This window comes from Lissotriton vulgaris, chromosome 12 (genome assembly GCF_964263255.1).
Source record: "Lissotriton vulgaris chromosome 12, aLisVul1.2, whole genome shotgun sequence".
Lineage (NCBI taxonomy): Eukaryota > Metazoa > Chordata > Amphibia > Caudata > Salamandridae > Lissotriton > Lissotriton vulgaris.
Genome location: NC_141700.1, coordinates 108546257 through 108569910, shown reverse-complemented (window position 1 = coordinate 108569910; position 23654 = coordinate 108546257). Strand labels below are relative to the sequence as shown.

Genomic DNA, 23654 nt, shown 5'->3' with positions numbered 1-23654 from the left:
TTAAGCATATGCTGTGCGGAACTTAAGGAAACAGTGGTGAGAGTAGGGCAACTACACCGGTTTCAGATTTCTAAAAGCATGTCTTGTTTTTTTGGAATTACTGTAAAAGCTCTAAATCTACTCCATGAAGAAGTCATCCCCTCCTCCTCATTTTTCCTCTCGATTTGGAATTTTTCTGCAGCCATTTGAATGATGGCCTGAAGTTATGCTGGTGAAACAGACTTGCTGTACATTTTATTCTCATATTGAGATTCTATTTAATGATCCTCATTTGGAATGTGTTGCTTCTCGCAATATTTGATGCTGCCTCATGTCTAGTAATGGGTTAGAGGCTTTCTCAGCCAGTTTCTGTTCTTGAACCTTGGTATGCTCAGCTAAAAACAAATATCCAAGCGGTTTCCAACATTTCTTTGAAAGTCACCAGCTTTCGCAGTTACGCTGCTGACAATTATGATGCTACAAATCCATACCTTGGCTCCAAAATGTTTCTGAAGATATGCCAGTTCCTTCATTTGAGATTTTGTGCCATATTAGATTATTTGTAACTGATAGTTTCCAGAAGGGAGGATTTGCAAAGATGCAGCGAGCAAGACTATAAGGCACATTCGTACCTCATATTTCTTGTTTCGAATGGATACGTTAGTGACTTCCCAATGGAGGAAGAATGCCTACCTAACTCAGCTGTTGTTGCAATGTATATTCTTTGAATGGCACCCCCTTGGAGTCTACCTGGACTAAAGATGGTGATCATAGCCATGACACCTATTTAATGGACTTTTTTTCCCTGAGTTTTATATAGCACAAACTTGATCCGAAGGTTTCAGCCATCAGAGAGCTTTGCATGAGCACCAGTTGCGTTCCATAAGGACACATTCATTTTTGTAAGGCACAGAGAGAATAAATGACTTTGATGTTGCCTGTATCAAATGGCCCTTGCCAGATCCTGGAGGAAAATATGAATTGGGTTATTGTAGATTCTCTTCAACCAAAACTTTACGTTCCCTCTACACCCTGCTCTGAGGGTTATGCTGGAAAATCACTATAAGGATTGGGCAGGTGGCAAGGTCAGTTGTGGAGCATTGGTGTTGTTCTTAAGGCGCTCAGCGCTGCTTTGCCACTATTGGCACACTGTGTGGCATGAAAGCACCAAGAATAACGATTACTTACAATCCCATTGTAAACAGCAAGAGTGAAAACTTAGATAAGAAAAAGTTAAAGTTTTCCAACTTAACTACTGCAAATTCTCAGATTCTTGTAAGAAAAACATTAATAAGCAATACAGATGTAGCCATAGGCATTCCATTACCACTTTACAATTAATATCTTAAGTACAAGCTGTTAAAATATGATATCATACTCTATTCAAACATACCAAATATATGTTTTATTATAATTCAGGACAAATTGAGATAACTTTCACATATAGTTTGAATGAGTTGCATATGTCAATTATCGTTGGGTCTGTTGGTTTCAGGTATCTTTACCAGAGTGTTGCATGTCAGTTTTCATTGCTCACCTTTCCCAGTAACTCATGAGGGAGATATGCAGAGACGGGCATGAAAAGGGATCCGGTCTGGGCCACAGTCATCACAATGGCCCCTCCATTCTGAAAAACAACAGTGAAGCCACTTAATATATTATTCAGCCAGTGGCCAAAACGGCACATGAATCAGTTGTAATACGGCTTTCCTTCTCACCCATTCTCCTAAGAGAGTACTATAATGTATTTTTTTCTCATTGATGGTATCCTGAATCCTTTATTTTTAATTGAAAGACAAGAGTTGGCAGCAATTGGGTAGATATAACATTTGTATGCCACATATTCACACATCTCTCCATGGCCTAGAATAAAGCATAAAGGACTAGAGAAAGGTCCACACATCTCAGATGCTTCCAGTAGGAGCTCCTGCTGCAAAAAACATGCCTTAAAAATATTATATAGCAGATCATGGTGACCTCGTCACCCCTCACGTAGGTACCTGCATTCATCCATTAGTTCGGCAACCATCGCAGAAGAACATACATTCATTCATCCACTCCTCTCACGCTGACCTCGTCACCCCTCACGTAGGTAAGTGCATTCATCCATTAGTTCGGCAACCATCGCAGAACATACATTTATTCATTCACTCCTCTCACATCAGTCATTTATTCAATCGCAGATGTAAACACACAGATGTCAAACTCACCCAGTCATTGTGAACCATCTTCCTCAGGTTATGGACCAGCGTCAGCTCTTCCGGCTCAACCTAAGGGCAGAGGAGCAAGCCATATGCTTTGTGAAGAAATGCCTTAAATGCCCAGTGTACATTTCATGAGGAGTTTCTTGTTCTAGGTTCTAATATAGAATACTGGATCATCTTAAAAAGGCCCAGAGGTTTGGAATGTCTGTCACACTGAAAGGGATCTGGTCCACCAGACAGTTAACATAAAATATTATACTTACAATCTTATTCCGATACAATAACAGTTTGCAGTGTGCACAGTAAACATAACCCTTTCAGACTCCAATATGGTTGATTGTTTAATTTAATACACGCAACCAGAAGATATTAGAATTGCAAACTTAAGACGTAAACATGAATTATCATTTATGAAACACTTGCTTCATATCAAACCCATACAGAATGTGATTGCTATGCATATAGTAACTCAGTCTATTTCTCAACCGATTGTTGTTCAGAGATAGATAAACTCAGTACTGGCTAATTACAATTATGAAGCATCAAGAAACCAATTATTTTAATGATTATTCTGATTAATAGTGTCATGCAAAGTATTAAGTTTGAAGCCATGTAAGCTTCCGTAACATCACAAGGGAAGCTGTTCCCCAAATGGATCGAACAGGACTTCCAGAAATGTAGAATATTTCTATTCTTTGATATGTTTTTTCTACAACCCTTTCCCCCCTAATATCCAGTATGGGCCTGGAACATTACCTCCACTTCATCCCCAAATGTGTACAAAAGCACTGAGACCTAGCATGGGTTCCTATATTTCATGGTACTCTTCCCAAAAACACCAAATTGCAGCAGTAGAGTTATATGTTAGCAGTCAGTATACGTATCTCTTATAATACTGAATTTAGCAGTTGGCTAAAAAATGAGTGTTATTAAGTATGTTCCTTTAAAGTCTGGTTTGGTTAAACCAGTACTTGATTTAATTACCTAATGAAAAAGTTGTTTGAGAGTCGCACTATCACTCCTGTGGTGTAAAGCTGAGTAGCATCACTGCAGGAGTTGCAGTATAGACTGTTAGTGGAGATTACAGTTAGAAGGGGAACATGTAAGGTAAAATTGAGGTCGAAAACAAAAAACAAAAAAAAGAGTTGTTTTGTGGCAGAGTTTTATATAGCGCAAACTTGACCCCAAGGTATCTGGTATCAGAGCTCTTTACATAGCACCAGTTGCGTTATATGAGGACACATTCATTTTTAGATCTCGCCTACAGCATTGCTTTAGCAATGCTTGTTTGGCGAGATTATAGTAAGGCTTTCAAAAGTCTACCCAAACTGCGGATTAGGTACAGTGCATGTGAGCCAGGCGCGTGCACATCGCCAGCCACATCGCACATTGCACACCATTTGTCTGAGCCTCGGCATCAGACTTCAAAGGAAGCCGCTCCCCCGCCACGCAATGCCGCTCCTCCGCCCCCACCACGCAATGCTGAGAGCTTGTTGTAGAACATATGGCTTATTTTCGAGAGCTTGTTACACAATTGTGCAGACTAAACATTTAGCCCAGAGTTTCTCCGAGTAAAAACTACTGGTAAACAGTGGATAGGAGTTGGCTCTCTGTTTTCAAGTTGTGCTGTCAGCAACTCGTTTGTCTGAGTCGCGTGAGCGTGCTTTAGAGAGCAATCACCGAAGCACAACTGTGTCCGATACTACCCTGACTTTAAAGGAAGCCCCCCCCCCCCCCCACGCAATGCCGAGAGCTTGTTGTTAGTAAAGCGCTTCCTTCCAGGGAAGGTGCTTTTCTTTTCTCATGGAAGGTACGAGGACTTTCCCGCCCATTTCCCCTGTACTGAGCAGTGCCCAGTTCGTCCAGACCAGCATTGCCCGCCTGCGGAACCCACTGCCCGTTGCTGAGCACATCCTGGCCTTCAAAGATAAACTGGAAAGCCACAGCCCTCTCTCACCCTGGCTTACCCCTTGAGGCCAATCAATCACCACAGCGAGAAACGAGCTGTAACACAGCAGAACTGAAGTGCATTTAGCATTCATGGTCCAACAGCTTACGATATGTTTTTTGTCAACTGAACTCAAACACGCGCTTAGCAAAGTCACCGTCCATTGTTTGGACAGTTTGTTTAGTGTCAGTTCAGAAAGCTGCTGTGCCCGTTACGTTACGGGTTGCTGGCCATCTTGAAACAGTTGGTTTCGACTGGATAGTCCCAGACTACTCACCGTCCGAGGAAAGAATAATTTAGTAAAAGTCGCCTTCACTTTTGCTTCACATCCAGGATGTGGATCTTACGGTTTCTTCTGCCTATTATGCCTGGCACCACCAGTTCGTGGCCCCGTAAAATAATGTGTTCCGTGTATGCAGGGTTCCAAAAGTAAAAAAAATGTGTTTTTAAAATGTTTTAAATAATGTGATCCTTGCACTGACACTCGTTGAAAACTGCTTGCTGGCACTAAGAACTTAACAGCGAACATGGCGACGCAGCACAACCTTTAATTTCCAGAGACTGAGTTTATTTAATGTGTACCTTAAAAGAAGCAATGGCAAACTGGTCATTCCTGCCCCCACCCTGTTATCCTTATCCGATACAATCCTACCCCTGGACGGAGGGCTCCCCCCAACCCAGCCCCTCCCTCCTTTGCCCTGCCATCCGCCCGTTGCTGCCTCTTCCATAGCTATCTAATTGGTGCCCCTGGAACGCTTTTGGCACCTTCTCCCTCTAGTCAGTGTGTCTGTGTTTGTGCTAGGAATATCCAGCCGTGCCCCTAAGGCTTGTTCCCCCCCTGAGGAACCGTCCACCGTAAATCCCTTCCCTCACTACGCGCTCCTGACTCCCCCCCACACACACACCAGCCCCCTTCACTTCCATTGAACCCCCCGTAGCCAGGGATACAATCCCCCTCGCTTTTGCCTCATGCAACTTTTTCCTCATGTAATGCACCGTTTGCTACCTCTTGTATTTTGTTGCTCACCATTGTCACTTTTGCCTCCTGTAACTTAACGTTTTGCTTTTGTAATTTGTTCACTTGTAATTGTCTCCTGTGTATCATTACTGTTCCTATTGCGAAGCGCTCTGACACCTTCGGGAAAAGTCTGCGCTACATGAACACGCATAAATAAATAATTAAACAAATTAAATCTTACCACTCATACAACCAGCCCCCGCTCGCACTCTGGCATATTGCAGCGCATCTAGTAGGGTACCGTGCAACACATAACAGGCCATCCCACGCAATGAAGCTGGGCGCCCTTGTATCCCCCGGCTGACCCTCTCATCGGCCATGCCTAATAGCCGTCCTAGAACCAGACATGCTGAGCAACTGCTGCTCATCGCTTCCAGTCCCGGCCTGTCTCACCCAAAGGTGGCTATCCACAAGCCCGCTGTGCTATGCCGAACCGGTTTCCCATGCGGCCTCTATTGCCATAAAACTTCTAGAAATAAAAGGTGAGCCTCCTTGTGTACCAGTTTTCCTTAAGATTTTTTCAGTTTTGGGTTTAGTCTGTGTTCACACTAGGGCTTTAGAAGCACCACTTTCTATCTATTAAGAGGCCAATAGAAAAGTGTTGTACATTACTAGGTACAATGTCAGCGTCATCCTAGAAGGCGCTCTCACATAAAGGCATCAGACCTTAAAAAGAGAAGTCAAATGTTTGGCATCTTGCTGTACTCCGAGCAGCCTCTTGAAGTACCGGATGACGTGTCTCCGTTGTAACATGTCTTTGTACATTTAACGAAGTACATTTAACCGGTCAGGCTCGAAGTATAATTTTCTTCCCGATTGATCATACATTTACGAATTAGAGAGTCTTTACCAAAGACCATCTCCGTCGGTTTCAGCATTAATCATTCATTATTGCTATATGCAAACCCTCGAATAAAGCACTGATTGTAATCTAGTATCGTTAACAGAGATAAGGAACAATATTTCATTAGATCGCACACAAACTGCAAAAATACCAAAACCAAGCCATATAAATACATTGCAATTTGTGCTCTTTGACCTGAACGTTCTAACTTCGCCTAATTTCACTTTTAACGCTTATGAGAACCATGGGGCACTCTTTTTATTATTCATACCGCGTGAAACCAGAAGTACTCTCTCAAAGTTTCTGCTTAAAAACAGGCAGTACAGCTTGTTGAGAATGGTCTGTTAGAGGGGTATACAGCGCTTACAACGAATCCTTTTCTCCGCATGTAATTACAGCGCGGTAGTTACAATGACAAGTGTTGTAACAACGCATAACATTACCCCGCAAGTCCTAACAACTTACGGGAGGGTCAGAAGGTGTGGATTTAAAATCCAACACCTTCTCTACTGTTGCACAGACTGGAGTTGGAATAGTAAATAATACTATTCCAACATTCTGCCCCCCCCCCGAGTAAGTCATTGTTAAGACTTGCGGGGTAATGGTATGCGTTGTTACAACGCGGCCATTGTAAAGACTGTGTTGTAATTACATGCTGAGAAAAGGATTGCGTGGAATATTCGTGACTGGTACCTGATCACTGAGTCTACGGGACACCCGTTGAAAACAGAGTATTGGAACAATGCTCTATAGTGCTGCAAACCACACAGAGGGCCTGCAGGGCCAATAAGTAAACACACATATTATGATTTTGTCGAATCTGTATCCTCTCCAAAATCCTGTCCCACTCTACTGAACTGTCCTATCCTCTCTTGAAGAACTACTGCCAGAATTTCACATTACACTTCAGCCTTCAGTTCTACTTATACTTCCTCCTACTTCATTTACAAGCCTGCCCAATGCTTCTCCCAATGTTTCTTTACCAGCTGGTCTTCAGTCTCCCACTGCAAGGCTAACCTACTGTCTGCATTCTTTTCCCCAATAGGATCATCTTTCTCCTGGACTCACTCAGCCTGCCGCTTGCCCTGAGCTACTGTCCAATGTTTTCTTTCACTCACTGCTGTCTTTCACCTTCCAAGTATTCCCTTTCCAAAGTAATGGCTTGCCATTTGATTATCCCATGTAGCACATGCCTTCCAGATCCCCACCTTGCCATTTGCTGTTGTTTGACCCCAAAAGCTCCTACCCCACTCATCCTCACGTTCAGTTCCACTGCCCTACTCAGCCTTCTACTTGTCCGCTGACTTGTCAACTCTCGTGCATTTTCACATTCTAGTATGCTAGCTTCCCTTCCGCTATTGCACTTTATTGCACCGGCATTTCTTGCCCCACACCACTGTTGTGCTGCAACTAGTCCACACCTGTAGGTTGTGGCTCGGCAGGTCATGGAGGACATGTTTATGCACTGCCAGGTTTTTCAACTATGCCACAGCATGGACATTAGGGGCCAGAGGTAGGTAATCTCAATTTACATACTCTTAAATACCGAATTTTACCGATTCGGTATTTAAGAATAGGTAAATGGGATGTAGGTAATTTTTCTTTAAAAATTACCGAATCAGTAAGATTCGGTAATTACCGAATCGGTACTTACCGATTCGGTAATTGCCATTCATTCCTATGGGCCTCCAGGCCCATAGGAATGAATGGCAACTACCGAATCAGTAAATACCGATTCGGTAAAAGGGAGAAAACATTTAAGGGTGCAGGGTGTCACTTTGACACCCTGTTGCACCCCTCAATTGTGTATGAGTGCACATGTGGCAGACATACATGCCCCAAGGGCATGTATGTCTCCAACATATTACCTTTGAAAATGCACAGATTTGCATTTTCAAAGGTATTTGTTATTTACCACCAACTTATATTTGGTGGTAAATAACGAATCCTAAAATGGGAAAAGCACTCATTTGAGTGCTCCCTACACCGTTACCGAATTCTTAAATACCGATTCGGTAAATGACCGAATCTGGAATGTAGCCACCTACATATGAAAAGCCTAATTCCGGTCGGTAACGGCCGAAATTCGGTAATTTCAGCCGTTAGCGACCGGAATTAGGCTTCCTACATCTGGCCCTAGGTGAGACACGGTCTACACATCAAAATGGTTGTATAATATTAGTGTAATTTTGTAACAGGATTCTTTATTCAAGAGTACTATGATTAATTCTCTTTCAGATATTCAGCATGTCAGAGACTGTTCCACAAGCTCCAAAGATGTTTTTCCCAGGAGAAAATGAAGCGACAACAAACAACAAGTGCATTTGATTGATGAGTTAGTTTTAATTGATCCACATACCGGACTTTTGTCCTCCTTTTTCAGGGATGTCTTTCCCCAGAGAGCGTTCACACCATCTATGGCCACAAGCATCCTGAAGGAGCCGAGAGGAACTTGTCTCTTCAGTTCCTTTAACACTACTCCGATGACATCAGAAGCACTTTTCACTCTTGTCAAACCCTTTACATGCAAAAGGAGATGGGAAAGAAAAAGCGCAGTTACTTCTAAAACAATGTTTTCTTTTTTTTCATGGCTAGCAACAGTGACGGAAGAGAGCAACATAGGATAAGCAAGAGACGACTTCTTTTTACATCGAGCCACCGGTCTTCCTGACAGGACTACCAAAACACAGGATATGGCGAGTGAGACAAGAAACAACAAGGATTCTGATTCTCTACTGACTTAGTATGATCACACTATTTTGATGAGTGAACAAAGGCTGACCTTGACTTTGCTTCATTCAAACCTTGGCCAGGGCGGTGAACTTCACTCAGTTCGCTGAGAATTCTGTACTCTGCGCAGCTCACGAAGTACAAAAACTCAACTGTGCTATTTTCCCCCACTCGCACTCGCCAACGGTAAGTTGGCGAGTGCGAGCTGCCGCTTGGGTCGAGTTTCTACCCAAGCAGCAGGAAGATCAGCGCAAACTGCAGTTCGCACCACACTCCTCTGCTTGGGGAACGCCGCAGAGTTTTTTTGACACTTGGAACTCCGCCCAGGTCTAATTCAACACCAGGTTCATAGACTAGGGGCAGCTTAGGAAATGCACACTGCATGTCTTAGCTGCTATTTAATACCCTTGTACCACCAGGGAGTTTTTTAGGCGCCCCTTTTTGGGTAACGTCAGACTCCTTACTAGATACCAGATAGAGTAATGGTTCAATATACTGAATTATCACTCAACTTTTTTTTTCACACTCCTTCCCACTACACTTTACACAGACACCTCAAACTCTAGCTAGACACCGGTTAGTATGATAAGAGGTATCCTGGTCCTGACGAAAGCCCTAGTTTGCTAAGCAAAAGTGGCTGAAACATGTCAACCTAACCATTTGTGGGGAACTTTTACACTACAATCTGTTTTTAACCTTAGTAGCTGGAGGACTCAAATATAATTAGTCCATCCAAACATTAAGTAATTTTTAACTGGGATAATGATCCCTTCACTGCCTCATATCTACAGATAGCTTAGGACAGTAAAAAGAAATGGAAAATAACTGTGCCTAACATTATCAGACATCTTCTAAACCTTCTTGAACTTCTGTCTAAAAGCTACCATTTGTAGACCCAGCTTTCCAACCATGATGAGGAGCTGTCCTGGTGAAGAATTATGCCACGTAGCTAGGTCGGTGAGGGTTGCCATAGCCAAGGAAATTCTTTGTAGAGCCCTTTAAATAGTATAATTACGCGATCTCCGTACAGAGTCCTGATCATCGCTATTTTCAATCGCATATTCTTTGAGTTTCACTACCACAAGGATGCACTTACTAGTGAGCTTCAGCAGGAAGCTGGAAGATCAGTAGATGCTCACCATACTAGCTGAATATTTGCACAACAGCAAACTTTGGATGTTTGCAAACTCTTGTCAAAAGAAGCAGACCTTAATAAACTTGCTGTCCCTCACCTGATCTACAACTTCACCTAGTGGTCTGCCTTCCTCAGTCGATTCCCGTTTGCTCCATGTATACTTCTGCTGTGTTAAGATCTGAAACAGACACAGGAGAAATAAATAAATTTTTCAGGTAAATTGCCCACGCTTGGTAGAAGACCGAAGATAGAGGCAACTTCTGTCATCTCCCTAACACCAGTAAAGTAAAAAAATATATATACTTTTTGAAATTTGTGATACCATTTCAATATTCAATGAAAACCACACTTGATAATCTGAACGTAAATTACCACACACAGACAAACAGGCATGCCTCAACCCCTCCTTGCAATAGCTACTTCTAGTGTATAGAAACTCTGAAGGACTAACCAAGCCATTGGTTGTGGATGTTACATGTCTGATATACAAGCACCTGGAGGTATTTCCAATATTGTGATTGTTAAAAACGTTCTATGTTACAGTCCTGACTAACGTATACGCTCCTACAGAATGGCAAAAAGTGAAACTGGGACAACCTGCTCTTAAACTGTGGATCCATAAAGAGGTTTAAAGTTAGATGTTAAATAAGCCACGGAATAAAGGGTGGTAAAAATGATTGTGCAAATATTACAGTAATTTTTCATCCACTGCCCACCTCCAGATCAATGCCTTCTGATAATGACAAGTACTTGTCTCTCGCCTGATCAACAAAAACCCCAAAAGGCTTCTACTTACCCGGTTCAAAAAGCGCTCATTAGTGATCTTGAAATTCTTCAGCCAGTTGGAGGCTTCCATGGGCTGATCGAAGCGGTCCTTGTGATAGGACGATGGCATGAGCTCTTTGCAATTCTTCACCAGAATATGAGCTGCAATAATAACATACTCCATAAAACACCCCCATGCATGTATCTTCATTCTTCTGTGCATCATCATCCATGCCACAGGTCTTGAGAATTAAATCCAGGAGCCACACACATGCTAGATGCTTTCTGTGACCATGACTGCAACAGGGCCATAGATTTGATACGTCAATATGGACAGCCAGGTACGTTTTTATGCTATATTCTATTTCAACAACTGGTAGGAATTTTTGGAAATACACATCTATATTTTAGTATGGAAAGAGCAAGGAGGCGTGTTTATAAATTGACAGGCCTCGTAGGAAGCTGGCTCTTCATAGGATATATCAAAATGGGATATATCGTACACAGAGTCCAGGGGTTCCCTCATGAGTGGACTGGGGCTCGCTCTAAAAATCCCAAGGTGCTTTTCTAGGGGGTAGTTGGTCAATCAGCCTTAGGATTATCAGAGGGGAGTGTAAGTTATCTGCAAATACAAACAATAGACAATAAATGATACACACGACTCAAATAGGAGATCCACACCAATTCATAAAAGAATAACATGTATCTTTATATAGGTTTAGACACCAGAACCAGTTGGATCAGATAAGTACGTTTTTCAATAGAAATAATTTTGCATTTATAAAAAAAAAAAAGAAATCGACAATTTGTACAATTTTCAGAAGCTGCAATGTTATCTCATGGGAGGAAGAACAAGTTGCTTTCAGGTACAGTACAGTGACATATGGGACCAATCTCCATGAGCGAAAGCGAGTGGTGGGCAAAGTCCAAGGCAGCACCGGCAAAACACCACCAGCGGCGCTACCGCGGCCGGGTGCAGGGGTACCAATGTTAATTGATGGGGATTGGTCTTCGCCTAAAGAAGCTGCAGGTTTTGACTGGGAGGCCAGTCGGGCTGAACCAAGAGGGTGGCTAAGGCCTCGCGATGCTCATGGACGTAGGGACATCTTTGGTTCTCTCCTCTATGGCCCAGGGGCAACAGGTGCAGAAGTTTCTTTAGGACTCAGGTTTGTCATACCTGGAGCAGTCGCAGTAGAGGGGACCTGCGTACAGAGGCTGCAGGCGACGTTGGAGAGTCCACAAGAGGTGAAACCACAGCGGACACTGGAAGGACGGGGGACCATGCTGGAACCGTTGGCCCACTTCAACTCGAGCTTGGAGCGACGGGTGCAGTAGTGTCCTAAAGGTGGTAGGTTTTCACAGTCTTGGAAGTCCTCTAATGTCTCTTTGGGAACCTGCAGGGAAAAAGGTCAGCTGCTTCATGGGAGTTCTTGGTTCCTGGGTGAAGTGCTGGCAGGTCTCCAGGGCTTTGGTGACACAGCTGCTGCAGGACAAAATGCCTTTTGGTGCAACTTTCAAAGTCAGCAGGCAGGCCGGCAGGGTTGGCACCAAGTCAAATAATGGGTCTTCATTTCTTGGTCTTTGTGACTCTTCATGTCCATCTACTTCTTCTTTCAGGTCGGCAGGATCTGGATTTCTGATGCCAGGGCCTCCCCTAAATACTAAATTTAGGGGTGTTAGGTGAGTGTGGCGTAGTAGCCAATGGACCACCTACCCCTGCGGTCACTATGCCCCCTATATGACCACTTCCTGTGGGAAGTGGGCATGACCCTGTCCCAGAGTTCCTATAAGTTTGCTATCTGAATGATGGCTAACTCTGAAAGTCATGTCCACTTCAGATTATGCCACCTTAGGGATGGTACTAGCCTGGGGGTGGGCACGTATACCTGACTAGCTAATGTTTCCACCTGTCTAGGTGACAAAGGGGGTTGGATTCCTCTCATATGAGGGGAGCCAGATTCACATTTCAAAGGCGGTGGCTTCTTTGAAGCTTCTCTGCAGTGGAATGCCAATCACCAGGTCATCCTGTGGGAAGGGGTGTGAACATCCTCTTCCTGAGCATGCTTTATTTCTGACCTCCCGAGAGCAAAGGCCCTCACCCCTGGGCGGTCAGAAACTTGTCTCGGGCGGCAAGCTGACAAGAACTAGTCAGTCAACACACACCAGAGGCTGGTAGGATTTCAGGGGGCACCTCTAAGGTGCTCTCTGTGTGCATGTATTAATTAATCCAACACTGGCATCAGCGTGGGTTCAGTAATACAAGATGTTTGATAGCAAACATTCCTATTTTCAGTGAAGCCATCATGTACCTGGGGAAATCGCTTTCACCACTGTCCAGCACACTTTTTAAAATGGCATCCCTGATCACTTGTACTGGCAGTAATGGAACAGACCAGTACAGGGGCATGCAGATGTGTCCTCAGACGTAGTTTAAGGCACCCTGCCATAGGACTGTAAGGGCTGCTGTAGGGTAGACTTCCAAATATTACATGCAGTGTTAGGGGGTGCATGGAACACAGGAATGAGTGACATGTCATGTTTTCACTTTTGTCTGCACCAAAGCACGCAGCCTGCAATGGCAGTCCTGTATGAGTTTGGTGAGCGGTTCTCTTAGGCTGGCCCAATTCATGCTGTAGCTCTTGGGGACCGTCTTTAGTACATCAGGCTCTAGGTACCAGGGGTACCATTTACTAGGGACTTTTACAGGACTGGTTTGAAAAGGAGGCCACAAATTGCCCTACCAACTGTAGATTGGACAAGCAGAGACCAGTCTTCCAAGTCAGGTGATCTACCAACGGTATACATAAGGGCTCTTGTTGGACAGTGTAGGAAGCTGGCTTTATATCTAGCATACCAAAATGAGGTACACTATGTGGAAGGTCCAGACATCCCATATTGGCTCAGAGGGCTCAAATTAGTAATCCCAAATGCTCTTTTGTGGTATTGTAGGCGAGTAGTTTAGGCTTAGCAGAGGGTGATGTTAAGCATTTGTTGTACACACAGTCAATAAAAGAGACACCCCCTCAAGAAGAAACTCAAGACTAATTTAGAAAAATAACATGGATTTTTCTATTATTTTAGACACCAAGATCTCAACAATTAGGTATTTTTCGAATTATGAATTTTTACAGTCAAGCAAAAATGTCACACATGCACTTTTATGCGGTAATGCTTCCTATGGAGAAAGAAAAAATGTACTGCATACAAGTATTTGCAATTTTTTTTCCGGGGTCCCCTTTAGGACTCAGGGTGCTAGGGGGGAAAGGTCACAAGATCCACCAGCAGTTCAGGTTTACCGGCCCTGAAGTGTTCCGGTGCAGAGGTGGTGGACGGATTGGTAGCCTTGCGCACTACACCGTTGACAAAGTGGGCGGGGGCACCTAGAAACCGGCTGCAAGGGGGACTGGGAACAGGTTTGGGAGCTCCCAACGGGGCGCTTAGTTCGTGAGGGTCTTGGGAGCAGGGGGACACAATCGGTGATCTTGGACCCGGGCCGGGAAGCTTTGGTGCAGAGGGTTTTGGTCAGCTGTTCCAGTACGAAGGCACTCACGGCTCTTGGTCAGACCTGCAGAGGGGCAAAAACAGGACAGCACGTTGGTAGGTCGGTCTTGGTGGTGTTGGTGTCCGGCCTGAACACTAAATAAGCCTTGGTTGCTGCAAGGGGTACAGTACCCCAAGTATTGGTGCAGGGCAGGCCCTGGGGTCTTCAAACTTGGTGAGGAGATGATCTGTCCCCCTGGAGTATGGCGAGTTCCTCCTGGATGGCTGCTGAGTCAGTGGACCCGGTGGTCAGCAGAACAGTGAACCAGATGTTGCGGTCGGTGCCTGCAGGTTGCAGGGAAGTGGCTCCTCCACTTCAAGGGAGATGCTGGCTGGTTGGCGAAGTGCTGGCAGCCCTCTGAGGCTTTTGGAGGAAGTACAGCTGCAGGATGAGTCTGGTTGTCGCAATTGTCGGAACGGGAGCAAGCAGGGTTTAGCGCCAAAGTCCACAGGCAGTCCAAAGTTCTCGCTTCTTCAACTCTTCTTTGTCCTCCTTCGTTAGTCAGATGAATCGGAGTTCCTTGTGTCAGGGGGCAACCTAAATACAAAATGTAAGCGCGTTAAGGGGAGTGAAGGGTTATAGCTAATGGGCTACTTACCCTTGGGATCACTACACCCCCTATATGACCACCTCCTGTGGGGAGTGGGCATAACCCTGTCCCAGAGTTCCAAAATCCTCCAAAATCAAAATGGCGCAATCCTTCTTTCGTGGAGCAGATCAGACAGCCCACCTTAGGAGTGTAACTAGCATAGTGGTGCAAAACGCCTACTGCATAGGTAATTTCCCACCTGTCCTGGTGCCAGGACGGTTCCTCGTTTTTCACCAGCTGTCCTGGCAGATTTCAGGAAATTTACGTCATGTCCCGGTTTTTAAAGAGGATTGACGGAAAACTTCAGTGGGTGCTTTTTCATGTTTTACAAAGCCAGGATAGTTAGCAGTTGTTTCAAGAAAGCATTTAATTAACAAGCAAGTTACTGGGTTTAAAAGTTGTATTTTATGTATGTTCGTAGAGCCTGTTCTGTAATTATTTGCTGAGGAGCGCTGTCATTCTATGCGCTCGCTTGAAGTCAAATTGTAGTCCTCCTATTTTTGTGAAACGTCCCAGTTTTGGGCTCTAAAAATATGGTCACCCTAATTTACTATGGACTTACAGAGGTGTTAAAGGTCTTGCCAACTGGGGAACAATTGCACAGTTACTTATTTTAAGGGAAGGAGCACTGGCACTGGGGATGTAGTTTACAGGAACTCAGTGCACTTCAGTCAAAATTGCATCAAATACCAGGGAAAAAGTGTGGGTGATCATGTCAAAAAGGGGCACTTTCCTGCAGACAGGGAGAGATGCTTTAATAGGATACAATAATGAGGCAGTATTTTCTTCTGTCACCTACCATTTGATATAATGTGCTGTCTTTTCAATTCAACTGTCTGAAAACTGCTTACTTTTATCAACTGTATATGCCTAAAGTGCATCAGAGTGCTCTGAAGTAGGCATAAACTGGAACATTAGCAATAGATAAAATACCAATACAAATCAATCAATACAATGTGAAGGCACGAGACTTTAACATGAAATTCCTAATGAAAATAAAGCGCATATTTTCTCAAACTGCATGTTTATTCCCTTTTTTATGTTAGTTTTTTTTAACTAAATGCCTACATTGTTGGAACTAAAAGCATTCCCTTTTTAAAGGTACCTTGCACCTGGCCCTTTTTATACTGAAAGTATAGGGATTGCAGATTCTTGTACCTGTATATAGCTACATACCAAAGAGAATATGAGGGCATCGCAGTGCTATTGCTTAAGTTTTCAGGTCTTTGTTCCAAGGCGCTACAGCCCAGCTCTGAAGCTTGTTGAATGATTTCTGGCTGTTAGAGAGTACTCAAAAGCCCAGATACCCCAATTCTACAGATACTAGCAAATAAGTTACCCACAAACAGGGCTATGAGTATGTTATAAGATTCACATTAAATGCTCAGTCAGGAAATAGTCCAATACATATGTGAAACTGGGAGCCGAGAAAGGAGCGGTGGTGATCACAGGTTCAGTTTCTGCTTGACTAAAAATAACAGATAAACTCTTACCATCAGGAACTTGCAATAGAAGCCAGTCTTGCTGCCCACAATAATGAATCGTGTGGCACAAAGTGAGGGATTTCCCAGTGCCCCTCTGCCCATCTCGAAGCAAATGGTCAAGGAAATGCTTGTCACAGTGTAGAAATGCACAGCAAAGGAGAAACAATTGTACCCACTCTTCCTATATTCTAATGGATAGTTGTAAATGTGTGGCGCTGAACTTACGGGGTCACATCCTTCCATTTTGCTGATACTGAATTATATCCAATTACCTCTGTCTTTTGCACTGCGACAAAACACACAATTAACACTGTATCAGTCATAACTTAGAGGGCAGGAGTTCAATGGGGATTGACACCAAACTGCACTTTCACTCTTTACGTTCTCCCCGGCGATCAGTGTTTGCATTAAGGAAGCTTGCACTTCTGAAGAAACAGAAGCTTTTGCTGCTGAATGAAAGAAATGAAATAAAAATGTATAATAAAAAGCACTACTACTCTAAGGTGTCTAGGCATGCAAGCTGGGCAGTACCAGGTTAGGTGATGCTGAATGTGCTTGTCCTGCTAATGAAGGTCACACGGCAGGGTTGACCTCTGTATGCCAGGGTGGAGGAGGCTTATAGTACTAGTGCCCGTGCCAGTTTATTTTATTTTAAGGTTTTATAGAGTGCGAACTAGACCGGTGAGGGTATCAAATTGCTTTACAGGTTTAAGGGTGGTATACAAAGCGTTTGGAAGGGAGGGAACAATTGGGTAAGATGGGGGATACATTATACAAAAAAAAGCACGCAGTCTAAGGTCCTGGCTACAAGAGGGATACAAAGTTAAAAATAGGTAGACACTTATAGAAGAAGGCACGCAGTCTCAACTCTTGGGTGGGATGCCCAGGGGTGCAGTAATAGGTATCCTCTGTAGAGCCGTGGATGATGTCAAGTTGGAGGGTGGAAACATGTTGCTACAGTGATTGAGATGTAGGAAGCTTGCATGGCTGCTGTCTATTTTAGAGTGGATGGAAGCTCTCAGTCCTTCTAGTCTGGCAGGGGACTGCTGCTGCTTGTGCCTATGTAGTGGAAGACTGCACTTTTCCTGCCTGCAGTATAGCAGCGGCGTAGATATCAATGCTGCCAAGGGTGCGGTCACCCTGGGGCCAATGAAAAAGAAGTCCACTGCACCAAAATTGTGCCTATCTTTTACTACTCAAATAAGGGCCCTTTTCCTTGCTTACAAGGACCATTTCACCCTTGCTATGTCACTATACTGTAGAGCCACTTGTTTGAGGGAAGGTCAACCTGTTGCATCCGATAGACCAGTTCAATGTATCTGAGTGAATTTCTCTTAAATTGTGCTCAATATTCTAAATAGATACTATTTGAATGGCAGATGTATCTACTGCACAACATTCATAGGATTAAGAAGACAATTGATGTCCAAATTTTACCTACAGCAGAGAGAAGGAGTTGAGGTGGCCAATGAAGGTGTATGGTGGCTGTGTGTATGCATGTGATTTCCATAATGTATGGCAGGGAGTCCCTTCCGTTTGGTGCTATGTATACTGGATGCTAGACGTCCCATTGGTCCAACACCCACTGCAGTAATGAATGGTCTTTGATTATATCTTGTTCTTAAAAACCTCAAATTACTTGCACACACATACACAAGATCCTGGCCACTCAAGGGGCTACCAGCTATCTCAATGATCCACCAGCTTGCAGAAAATACTAACAAACATACTTAGAGTTTCAAAGGTTCCTTCCATTCACATGGGCAAGTGCCTGGAAAAGGTGGAATTGTGTGAAGGATACAAATAACGTAGCGGACAGCTGGGTGGGAGAAATCTGTGTTTTTGATGCAGCTGATGATTTCAAGAGCTGGCCTCCGCACCATAAGGCATGCTTCGTTGAAGGTTTTTGCCTGGAGAAATACAGAAGGGGATAGTAAAATAATGAGTAAAAGAGGCCCACTTTCCGTTTTGCCGCTACGCGATCACTTCTATACAGTGCTTCAACTCTGGCCCTTATCATGGTGGCCCATTGTTCACCTCGGTGACGCTACTAAGCGACACAACCACGAACACTTGGAACTAATCTTCCAGTGAGATTTTCGAAAGACTATATAAACGCCCTGACGAAGTTCTTTCAAGAATGAAACGCGTTGGCTGTTGTTTAGTGTTCATGGATTTGGATTTATATGACTCTTTCTACGAAGGAACTGATCAAGCTTCATTATTAACCCTTGAACATTGTTGGTAGTGCATCACTCCATCTTCTTTACACTAAACAACTACTGGTTCTGCAGAGTGGGCCTGGCTCATTCTACTAACCATCCCATAAAGGACCTGCCAGCTGATTTTTACACCGCAACCCATCCACTATTGGCACAGTGATTTGATTACAGTTTTTTTTGTCATAGTTGTTTTTCCTAATACTTAAGAAATTTCTAAGCGGACTAATCTAAAACATGCATGTTTTGATTACACTCTGTCTACTTGCATACGAAATGTGCGTACTCAAATCATATCAGCTAAACCTTTGGACAGTTTGTTGCAGCTATTGATGAATAATCTATTCAGAGTTCCAGGCCTAATTGATCAAGGATTGGTTCTCTTTAGTAATCCTGTTCTGTTGCACCGCACATTACTTTAGGCTTCTTTGGGTTTCTTTGGCCTACCGGCAGTCTATCTTGTATCTGGTGTCAGTTCCTAAGTCATTTAGTATATAGGCAAACTGTTTTTCTGTATTTACCTGTTCACATAACAATTATTATCCTCAGCGGTTGTTTCACGACTTCAACACTGCGGGTATATATTCCCTTTCAAGGCTGCATTCTTCATAAAGAAAGGGATGCACATATTAATTCCCTGTTACTGAGCTTGATGAATATAGGTTGTGGAATGTAATTAGACAAGTACCTTATGGTAAAAATGTTTGTTCCTCGAATCCGCCTGTCTTTAGATTTCTTACCTGAAACGTATATTTGGTATTTTACTATCTAGAGTATCACTCCGTTTCGTAGGTTGCGATGTAGATCATTATTATGGTTGGTTTCTTACCAGTTGTCCTTATATGATGGTATTACTTATTGATATGTTGTCTGGCGGACTCTAGATCTTTACTCTGGGTTTCTCCTCCTATAAAGATACCCACGGCTTCTATCTGAAAAATATGTTTAAGGGACGTTATTATATGTATCTGTTCTTTCATTAAACTAAAATTATGGCCCAGATGGTTCCCTTGTCTGGTTCCCCAGTCTGACCCCCGGACCTTACCGTGTTGGATCTGGTAGATAACTTGATAGGGAGTGATTCAGCAGTCTGTCTCCTTAGGAAAGTTATTTATCTATAAATAACCTCCTTGGGCAGTCTTTAGTCTGAAAAAGTTTAAATATAATGCAGGGACTTTTTAATAGTCATGCTTGCTGCATTTTAAGTATTAGGGGCGGTCGGGGTGGGAGAGTTATCTTACCGGCTATCATCTACAAAGTGGCGTCTCACTCCCTTCTCCAGCAGTAGTCCTGGCGTCTTGGCTAGCGGTCTCGGCAAAAACGATCAATTACTGCCGTACCCGTTGAAATTTAAACTTGTTTTGCGGCTCCATCATTGGCTGCATTTTGATACCTCACAGCTGATATTGCTAATTGATGTTCCCGGCGTTTGTATTATGCCGCTTAATTCTTTGTTGTTTTGACTGCAACGCAGGTTCCAAGCCTCATTCTCGTTTTTGCGTTTCAAGCCTCGTTTTCAGGCCTTGATCTTGGCCTCGTTGTGCTGCCTTTCTGAATGCGTTTCACTACTCTCTCGATCGCGGCCATATTTATTTATTGATAGACCTATCGTTCCCTCATCCGGGCACATTCATATCAGTATCTTAAAGCCACTGTATGGCGGACTATAGTATTCCGTTAGGGCAATTGTGTTACGAGTATAGGTTTTACTAACCCCTTAAGTGCGGGGAACGTTCAGCGGTCGTCGCGTGCACTACCTCGCTAGTGCTGCGCACGTCCGCTGACCGTTCCAATCTCATTCGCTCAATGGAACGTTCCGCACTAGCGCAGAATATTTTCAGCGATGGCAACGGGTTAATAAAAACGCCGAATTATTGTTTATTTATATACATCCGGCTTTTCACAATTACTGCATTCAGAATTATAAGCTGATATGCAGCCAATGATAGAGCCGCAAAACAAGTTTAAATTTCAACGGGGACGGCAGTAATTGATCGTTTTTGCCGAGACACCAGGACTACTGCTGGAGAAGGGAGTGAGACACCACTTTGTAGATGATAGCCGGTAAGATAACTCTCCCACCCCGACCGCTCCTAATACTTAAAATGCAGCAAGCATGACTATTAAAAAGTCCCTGCATTATATTTAAACTTTTTCAGACTAAAGACTGCCCAAGGAGGTTATTTAGAGATAAAGAACTTTCCTAAGGAGACAGACTGCTGAATCACTCCCTATCAAGTTATCTACCAGATCCAACACGGTAAGGTCCGGGGGTCAGACTGGGGAACCAGACAGGGGAATCATCTGGGTCATAATTTTAGTTTAATGAAAGAACAGATACATATAATAACGTCCCTTAAACATATTTTTCAGATAGAAGCCGTGGGTATCTTTATAGGAGGAGAAACCCAGAGTAAAGATCTAGAGTCCGCCAGACAACATATCAATAAGTAATACCATCATATAAGGACAACTGGTAAGAAACCAACCATAATAATGATCTACATCGCAACCTACGAAACGGAGTGATACTCTAGATAGTAAAATACCAAATATATGTTTCAGGTAATAAGGCGCATGAAACGCAAGAAATCTAAAGACAGGCGGATTCGAGGAACAAACATATTTACCATAAGGTACTTGTCTAATTACATTCCACAACCTATATTCATCAAGCTCAGTAACAGGGAATTAATATGTGCATCCCTTTCTTTATGAAGAATGCAGCCTTGAAAGGGAATATATACCCGCAGTGTTGAAGTCGTGAAACAACCTCTGAAGATAATAATTGTTATGTGAACAGGTAAATACAGAAAAACAGTTTGCCTATATACTAAATGACGTAAGAACTGACACCAGATACAAGATAGACTGCCAGTAGGCCAAATAAACCCAAAGAAGCCTAAAGTAATGTGCAGTGCAACAGAACAGAATTGAGCTCCCCGCGTAAATGCTGTAACCCCCAACATTGGTTACAGCTGCTCCCATCCCAAGATCTATACATAGACCTATGTTATACCAAAAAGAAAGTCTGGTCCATAGGATAATGGCCTCCATTCAGCATGTAGCAACAGATTAGTAGGAGAGGTATCTATAGATATGTACGCATAGTAAGAACAAGGGACCGCATAGAAATGTTTGAAAACTTGTAAATTAAAAACTTAGAATGATATTTGTATCCCCATGTACAAACTCTGATAGTATATTGTTTATTCCCAGGAAAATTCCCGACAGTGGCAACCATCCAGTGCCCAGCCCCCAGGAGAGACTAATCACACAGTCTTGAAAAAGATGGCAGAATACCAATAAATAGCCATCGAAACGCATCGACGCAGCATTTACACAATCAAGAGAACCAATCTACCCTGGAATCTATAAAATAAAGGGGCCTAGGTTTAGGTTTTTATAATATTAGGGTCTCAGATGTGTACCTTTTATGACTAATTGTTTATGTCTTTTGTATGTCTCTCCCTTAATGTGATTTTCTTTCTGCTTATAACCCAGCGCAAAATATTGACTATTTGCGTTTTTTAATCATTGAAGTGTATGATATCGTGTTTATGAAATGTCTTTTTAAAACTGTATTGTAAAATGTTATATTGTGATTGTGCTTTGCAACCATGAAATACTTTCTGTAAAACTGTATAATAATGTTTGTACTAAAGTAACAAAGCTCTCCTTTTTTTAAAAAAAAATAAATGTTTTAAATGATATATCAATTGTGTGGATAGATTGCAATATATGTGGCCCATTGGTTTGATAGAAACACATGCCAATGGGCATGATAATATAAGTGTGTGAGCCAAGGGAAAACTTTCTTTTTTACTGTTTCAAGTACTCCAATCCCCTGGTAGACAAGGGGTCTCTCTCAAAAATTTAAGCTCTCGTTAGTAATGTCTTGCCAATCACAGGATACTCTATTTTGTTATTGCGAAAGACCTAAATAGCGTCCCTGCTCTTTGAAAGTGCTACGGCTTGTCTGGGTACCACAGAGGCTATGCCCTTCCGAAGCTGTGCAACAGGTTTGAGATCTGCAATATAGGAGCAGCGCCATGGGATTTCAAACCATGTAAAAACATAAGTTCCTCTTTGCATAATGGACTAACCCAATGAACTCCTCATAATTTCACCTAAGTCCGTTTGCAGACTCTCACATTGAGCCTAAATTCAACAAAATATCCCAAGACCGAAAGACCTTCAGAGGAAAGACCCTGTAGGATACCACTAGCAGCCGCCCTTCGACCAACCCCTTTTCCGTCAGTGGAGTAAGACCAAAAGCTCCACCCTTATCCCACATGACACTAAGCACCTGCTTCTGGAAGCGTCTTGGGAGTCCATTGGGAAACAGTCTTTTTATGTCCTCGGCTGGGATGCTGTAGTGCTGTCCTCTGTGCTCCTCTCCATGCCGAGCCTGCGGTTAAAAATAAAAAAATAAAAACACTCAAAAGTGATTTAAGACCCTGAAACTAAAAAAGTGGATTTGAGAAGGGGCTTGTCATCGCTAACAAATGTGATGCACGCTATTGCAGTCCCTCATCCTAGAAACATTTTCAGGGTGCTTAATGCAATGCGTAAAGTCATAGTGACGCAAGCCGCAAGCCCTCTAGTGCATACATAGCAGATTAGGACCTGATGATTTTTGTGAACTCATGTTGTATTTTCCAAAAAGATTAAATGGTTTAGAGAAAAATGTTGTATTGCTTCCACAATCCAATTGTGTATTCACATTGTGAGTATTCCTAATGCGAGTACTTCTAAAGCAAGTACATTTCAAGCTTACACTGTATGAGGTTTCGCAATTCAATCATAACTTGAGAGACCTGGTTTCTAGTAGCCTATGCAAATCTAACACAATGACACGTGTAAGCACAGATACTAAACATCACCTTTCTTTACTTAACCCACTGGTGCCCACATTTTCTTCCACATTCATCAGATTTTGTGGCTCCTATCCATTCTCCGTTTCCCTTCTTCTGCATCCAAAGTGTCAGTTTAATGATTCATTTTTTTGTTTACAAGCATTTATCACACCTAGACCAATGAACCCTGCATCTTACATCTGACCTCTATGCTCACCCCTCCATTTTCACTTCTTTATGATCTGCTGCTACTGTTATTGCTCGCTGTAATATTATATTAATATATATATAATATTATATAAAACTACTTATACATTTACATTACAAGGATATACTTCA

The 23654-nt window shown here is 43.0% G+C and overlaps 1 protein-coding gene across 3 annotated transcripts in view; it reads right to left on the bottom strand.

The window, feature by feature from the left end:
- Positions 1-23654, bottom strand: part of DAP3 (death associated protein 3) — a 112293-nt gene that overhangs the window by 11531 nt on the left and 77108 nt on the right. For all 3 annotated transcript variants that reach the window (XM_086947411.1, XM_086947412.1, XM_086947413.1), the window contains exons 4-11: positions 22766-22867; positions 18039-18147; positions 16247-16339; positions 10655-10785; positions 9956-10036; positions 8353-8511; positions 2190-2249; positions 1517-1606 (exon numbers count right to left, since the gene is read on the bottom strand). In XM_086947411.1, coding sequence (XP_086803537.1) covers positions 1517-1606; positions 2190-2249; positions 8353-8511; positions 9956-10036; positions 10655-10785; positions 16247-16339; positions 18039-18147; positions 22766-22867 — 825 coding nt within the window. The remainder of the gene's footprint in view (positions 1-1516; positions 1607-2189; positions 2250-8352; positions 8512-9955; positions 10037-10654; positions 10786-16246; positions 16340-18038; positions 18148-22765; positions 22868-23654) is intronic.